Source organism: Dipodomys merriami, unplaced genomic scaffold, assembly GCF_024711535.1.
Source record: "Dipodomys merriami isolate MVZ:Mamm:240054 unplaced genomic scaffold, mDipMer1.0.p SCAF_680, whole genome shotgun sequence".
NCBI lineage: Eukaryota > Metazoa > Chordata > Mammalia > Rodentia > Heteromyidae > Dipodomys > Dipodomys merriami.
The window spans coordinates 550,871-556,337 of NW_027206269.1; the positions used below are offsets into that span (position 1 = coordinate 550,871).

Below are 5,467 nucleotides of genomic sequence, written 5' to 3' on the forward strand. Positions count from 1 at the left end.
TGAGTAGCTAGGATTACAGGCCTGAGCCACTGGCACCTGGTGAGGGTTTTTTTTTTGGTTTTTTTTGTTTGTTTGTTTGTTTTTCCTGTTGGTTGTGGGGCTTAAACTCAGAGCCTGGGTACTTACTGTCCCTGAGCCTCTTTGTGCTCAAGACTAGCACTCTACCACTTGAGCCACAGCGCCACTTCCAGTTTTTGAGCGGTTAATTGGAGATAAGAGTCTCACAGGGACTTTTCTGCCCAGGCCAGCTGCGATCCTCAAATCTCAGTCTCCTGAATAGCTAGGATTACAGGCATGAGCCACTAGTGCCTGGTGGGATCTGGTTCTTTACGCGCTCCATACACCCAACCCATGCACCCCTGCTTGAGTCCAAGACATTCACTCCATTTTATCCTTTATTTTCTTACAAAAGGCCTTCATGTCATCGTTTGTCTTACAAAAACCAAAGTCTTTGTCACTGAGTTTGAAAAACATTTTCCCAACATAAATGGGAAAGGATCTTTTATAAATATATTCTAAAAAAAATGGAACTGAAGCAAATCCACACGTGCCCAGAGCACCTTCCCTTCCAGTTTCCTGTACTTCTAGGGCCAAGGCCAGAGCCAAAGGGCCTGCTCCATGACTCCTTTCTGGGGGCTTCCTTCACTGGCCCCCAGTCTCCATGGTCAGCTGCGGGGAGCCTGGAAAGGCCCCGGCCGCGTTACCAGCACACGGCAGGGCCCACATGCCCTGGCATTGCACTATGCAGAAGACAGCAGTCGCTGTCCTGTACACACTTGGGCTGGGGCTACCAGAATTCATCGCCTGGGCTGCAGCAGCTCACAAATGAGTACACTTAGCCCAGAGAGGGACAGAGGCTAACCGTGGTCACACAGCCCCATCCCTCGTATGTCCTGGTGATACATGCTAAGAACTCACTATGGCAACAAGAGGGTGCTGGCTGCTCCATCTCTTCTGGCTTAGATGTAGCACTTAGCAGGGAGAGCCCCTTGGAGGCTGGGCCCCGAGTAGCCCATGAGTGGGAATTCACACTCAGGCCCACCTGGCAGGGCATCCCCACTGTCCTCAGTAGCCTTGGGGCCTGGCTCCAAGGGGGCTTTCACCCCCTCCAGCTCCAGGGGCCCAGCCCCTGGTCCCACCTGCCCTTTGCCCTGAGCTGCAGCTGCTACGGCCCGTCCCCGCCGCACACAGTAGGCCGCCCCTGCGGCAGCCAGCGCAGCCAGGAGCACAGCGGCCAGGGCAGGTGCGATGAGGAGGGGCAGGTTGCCCTCACGGGCCTGGGTGACAGGGGCGTGGTTCGACCGGACCGCTGGGGGTGTGCGGGCCTCTCCGCAGGCCTCCTCGCCTCCTGGCAGCCGTCCGAGCCCTAGGGGTGTGACGCAGATGGAGTAGGTGGCATTGGGCTGCAGCTGAGTGACGGTGTATTCTGCCAGCGAGGCAGGCAGCCGCAGGGTCACCAGTCGCTTGTCAGGGCCCGACAGGTTGCGGTAGGTGAGGCGGAGGCTCCTGAGCTGCACGGTGCTGCCCTGCAGGTAGCGCTGCAGCCCCACGCGCAGGGAGGTGGGACTCACTGGTTCGACACCAAGGGGCAGGGGCCGTGGGGGCCCTGGTGTGGCCTGTGGGGTAGGGCTGGGCTGCACCGCCTGCCCTACTCGGCTCTCGCAGTACAGGCCTGTGACACCCTCCGGGCACAGGCATTCCAGGTGGTGCGCTGCCCCGAGGCGGCAGGTGCCTCCATTGAGGCAGGTGGACACAGGGCAGTCCCGGGGCCAGGGAATAGGCTCCACCGTTGGCAGGGCGGTGGGTGGCATGCTGGGGAGCTCCGTGACTGGCGCGGTGGGACTGAGCCAGGTCGGGACTGGGCTAGAAGGCAAGGGTGTGGGCTCCCCTGCCTCAGTCCTTGTGGTGGGCACCGTGGCTGTAGTGGTGGTGGCGGGGCAGCCGAAGTCCGCATAGTCCAGCTCTAGCAGCAGCCGGCCAGCATTCTTTGGTGGGAAGTGACAGCGAGTCTCCTCAGGGCTGGTCAGCGTGATGTGGTTCTCTCGCACCCAGGGCCCAAACCAGCTCAAGGAGCATACACAGTTGAAGGGGTTCCGGGCTGCTGCCAGGAGGCGCAGTCGGGGGAAAAGGTGGGAGAGGTCACTGGGCAGGGCCTGCAGGCTCAGGTTGCTCAGGTCCAGCTCCTGTAGGGTAGCCAGACCCGCCAGGTCCTCGGGCCGCAGCTGGGCGATGCGAGTGTTGCCAGCGAGCCGCAGGCGTGTCAGGCCCCGCAAGCCTCGGATCACAGACGGCAGGCGCTCCAGCTGGTTGTCAGACACATCCAGGTCGTGGAGGTTGCGCAGGCGGCCAAAGAGCCCCTCGTCCAGCTGCTGCAGCCCCAGACCGGCCAGCCGCAGCGCCTCCACATTGGCGGTGTCCAGGACACCAGGCTCCAGGGCCAAGAAGCTGTTGTGGCTGAGGTCAAGCAGCAGCAGGCGGGGCAGTCGAAGCGGGGGTAGTGTCCGAAGCTCGTTGTCCTGCAGCTTGAGCTCCAAAAGGTGGTCAAGAGCATCAAAGGCGCCTGGCTGGATGTGGCGGATGCGGTTCTTGCCCAGGTACAGGCGCTCGAGTCGCCGCAGGCCGCGGAAGGTCTCGTTGGTAATCTCGCGCAGTTTGTTGGCGGTCAGGTCCAGGTTGCTGAGGTTGACAAGCGGCTGGAAGATGCTGCCGGGCAAGCTGGCAATCTGGTTCTGTGACAGGTCTAGGAGCTGTAGATCCGGCAGGCTGGCAAAGCTGCCCGGGTCGAGCGTGGTGATGCCGTTCTCGAAGATGTACAGGCCTACTGTGTCAGGCGGCACGTCTCTGGGCACCGTGCTCCCCTGGCGGGCAGTGCAGAAGACCGTCTGTGGCTGGTTGCACTGGCAGCCAGATGGGCAGCCCTGCACCTTGGGCTCCAGGGCCAGCAGTAGGAAGAGCAGCAGGGGCGGCGGAAGGCAGCTCCTGGAGCGCATCTTCTGTCCCTGTGTGCAGAGTGGTCGTGAGTCAGGGCCTCGAGGGCAGCCACGCCAAGAGGGCCAGAAGGGGATTTACCACTCCCTGCCCCCAAATGCAAGAGCCAGCACTATGAGTCAGGTCCCCAGTGCCCCCTGGCCAGTTCCTGGCCCATCCCCATTACTCCCTCATCATGTGATTTCATCCTTATGGTGTCAGCTATCAGGAGCAGGCAGTGGGCTGAACAAGACCAGCAGTGACTAGCACATGGACGGACCGATAGCTTCTGGGTACTCAGTGACCACACACCATTTCCCCCGGCTGAGCTCAGGCGCTCCCGCTGAAGGCTGTGGACAGGGAAGGGGGCAAACCAGGGAAGGAGAGGAGTCATGTGTCCTGGAGCAGCAGCCCCTCCTTACAGCAAGCGTCTGGAGAGACGGGGCGGGCAGGCGGCCCAGGCGCGTAAGCAGAGAAGCTGGCTGCCCTGGGCCGCTGGCCCCTGCGCCACGCTCTGTGTCCCTCCCTCCTCAGAGTGGGGAGAGACCGCAGCAGGAAGACTTCACATGGAAACTATGGGATCGGTGTTTTTCCACTTGTGCAGTCAGACCTGCCCAGGACGGGGGCTGCGAGCCACCAGGATGTGGCCAGTGGCAAGGCTCCTGAAGGAGGGGCGGAGGGTGACTGCAGTCTTTGGCAGGTGCCCCTCTCCTGGGAAGGGAGGAAGGAGGGAGGAAGGCTTCCTCTTCACACTCCCCCACCTCCAGGTCATGATGATACAGTCCTCATGACCTCAGGCCTGGCTCTTGCTAGGCAGGCTCCCGTAGCATAATGATAGAAACTGGAAGGCTCAGGCAAGGGACGCTGGTGTGGGGTGGTGGCTAGAGGCAGTGCCAAGCTTAACAAGCCCTGCAGTCTCATTCCTCTTAAGTTACCATAGCTGCTGTGGGCAGAAGACGAGCAGCAGCTACCTCTCGGCGGTGACAGTGCCTGCTCTTGCCACATGCCAACACTGTAAGGCACGCAGACACCACTGGTTACCATTCCCAGGTGTCAGGAAAGGGGGCCCTTCGAGGAGCCAGGGAGACTGAGCTAGAGCTCAAGATGTTAGCTATCTATCCCATGGCAGGGTCCCCAGGGCAGGGCCTCACACGCTCCCTGTGAAGGAGACAATTAGACCTGGATTGAGCTGCTTCCTAGCTGGATCCTCCTGAGAGGAGATAGGTCAGATAGGTCCAGATAGGTCCAGGCTCTCCTGGGAGAGCCTTGGGGCCGCCCCACATACTCTGGCAAAGCCCTTACCCTGTGCCCCAGAAGTTCCCAAGTCCTGTATAGGGTGCCAGCCCGTCCCTAGGCAGACAGACCTACCTAGTGGCAAGTGCCCCCTCCCCCTCCAGGCGCCTGCTGCTCACACAAGGGCCTTTTGTTGCTGGAGCTTAGGCCTCCCCTCCCCCTCCGTGGCCATGGCAGGTAACACGACCCCCACCCAGCCTTCCTGTGCCCTACTGCCTGCTCCCTCAGGCACAAGGAGTAGAAGGAGGAGGAGGTGACAGGCAGGAGTGGGGGTTAACCAGGACAGTTGGGTCTCTGGGATCTTGAGCCAAGTCTAGGTGGAGGAGACTTTTGTTGCTCAGGTTGGGCCTATCCTTCCACCAGAATTGTCTCCCCCAGGACCCTGCAGCCTGAACGTCCTTGCTCACTAACAATGATGAACACTGTTTAGAGGCTACCTAGGAGAGGTCTTATCTGACCCTTCAAGTGCCCCCCCCCCCAGATGCCCTCCAGGAGTCTATGCGGGCACCTCACTGAGGCTAAGGCTCTGTCTGACTGGACTCCATGGTTTCCAGCAACCTTATAACTTATCTCCGCTGAGGGAACTTCTCTACCCGGCCTTACCCTCAGCATCAGGTAAAGCAGGTACCAGAGCCCAAAAGAGCAGTGGGTGGGGCCTGGCTTGTGGATGTGGACTTCAACTGACCTCCAGACACCCATGTCTGTGTGAGGCTGGGGTGCCCTCTGAATGAGCCCTCTCACAGTCCAGTGGGAGGAGACCCTGCATGTGGCCAACCTGGCCAGAGTACGCCCCTATGGGCCTTGTGTACGGTCATGGTTAACAGTCCTTGCTCCAGGCAGGTGTCCTGGCACCCAGAGATGTCAGGCTGTGAGACCACAACCAGTGGCTTGACTGTCACTACCTTAGTTTCCTTTGTATGTCCTGCAGGACAAGGGGGCCATGAGCTAGGGAAATGCTCCCCACTCTAATCTGTTGGGCCTATCTGGATATACCATGTTTACCTGGCTGGCAGGTGAGCTATGGAACATGTGTCTGAGTTGGTAAGAGAGGGGGCTGGGTCTGGAGGGGCTAGTGTCCTGGACCAAGTTTGGAGACTCCACAGAAAGCAGCTAACCATTCCCCCAGGATTCAAAGTGATATCCTTGGTCTGAGCCTAGCCTCACCCCACTCAACAAGGGGAGACTAAGGCAGGAGTTGATACTAGGG

The 5,467-nt window shown here is 60.0% G+C and overlaps 1 protein-coding gene across 1 annotated transcript; it reads right to left on the reverse strand.

Moving 5' to 3' along the window:
- Window positions 1-387: 387 nt before the first annotated feature.
- On the reverse strand, window positions 388-3,015 carry LOC138816086 (vasorin-like). Its single transcript, XM_070005648.1, has one exon. The coding sequence runs from the start codon at window positions 2,988-2,990 to the stop codon at window positions 960-962; it is 2,031 nt and encodes a 676-aa protein (XP_069861749.1). The 5' UTR covers window positions 2,991-3,015; the 3' UTR covers window positions 388-959.
- Between the last annotated feature and the right edge of the window lie 2,452 nt (window positions 3,016-5,467).

Bases quoted from the DNA above. Each gene is read 5' to 3' on its own strand.
- LOC138816086 (XM_070005648.1), bottom strand. From the start codon at position 2,990: ATGCGCTCCAGGAGCTGCCTTCCGCCGCCCCTGCTGCTCTTCCTACTG.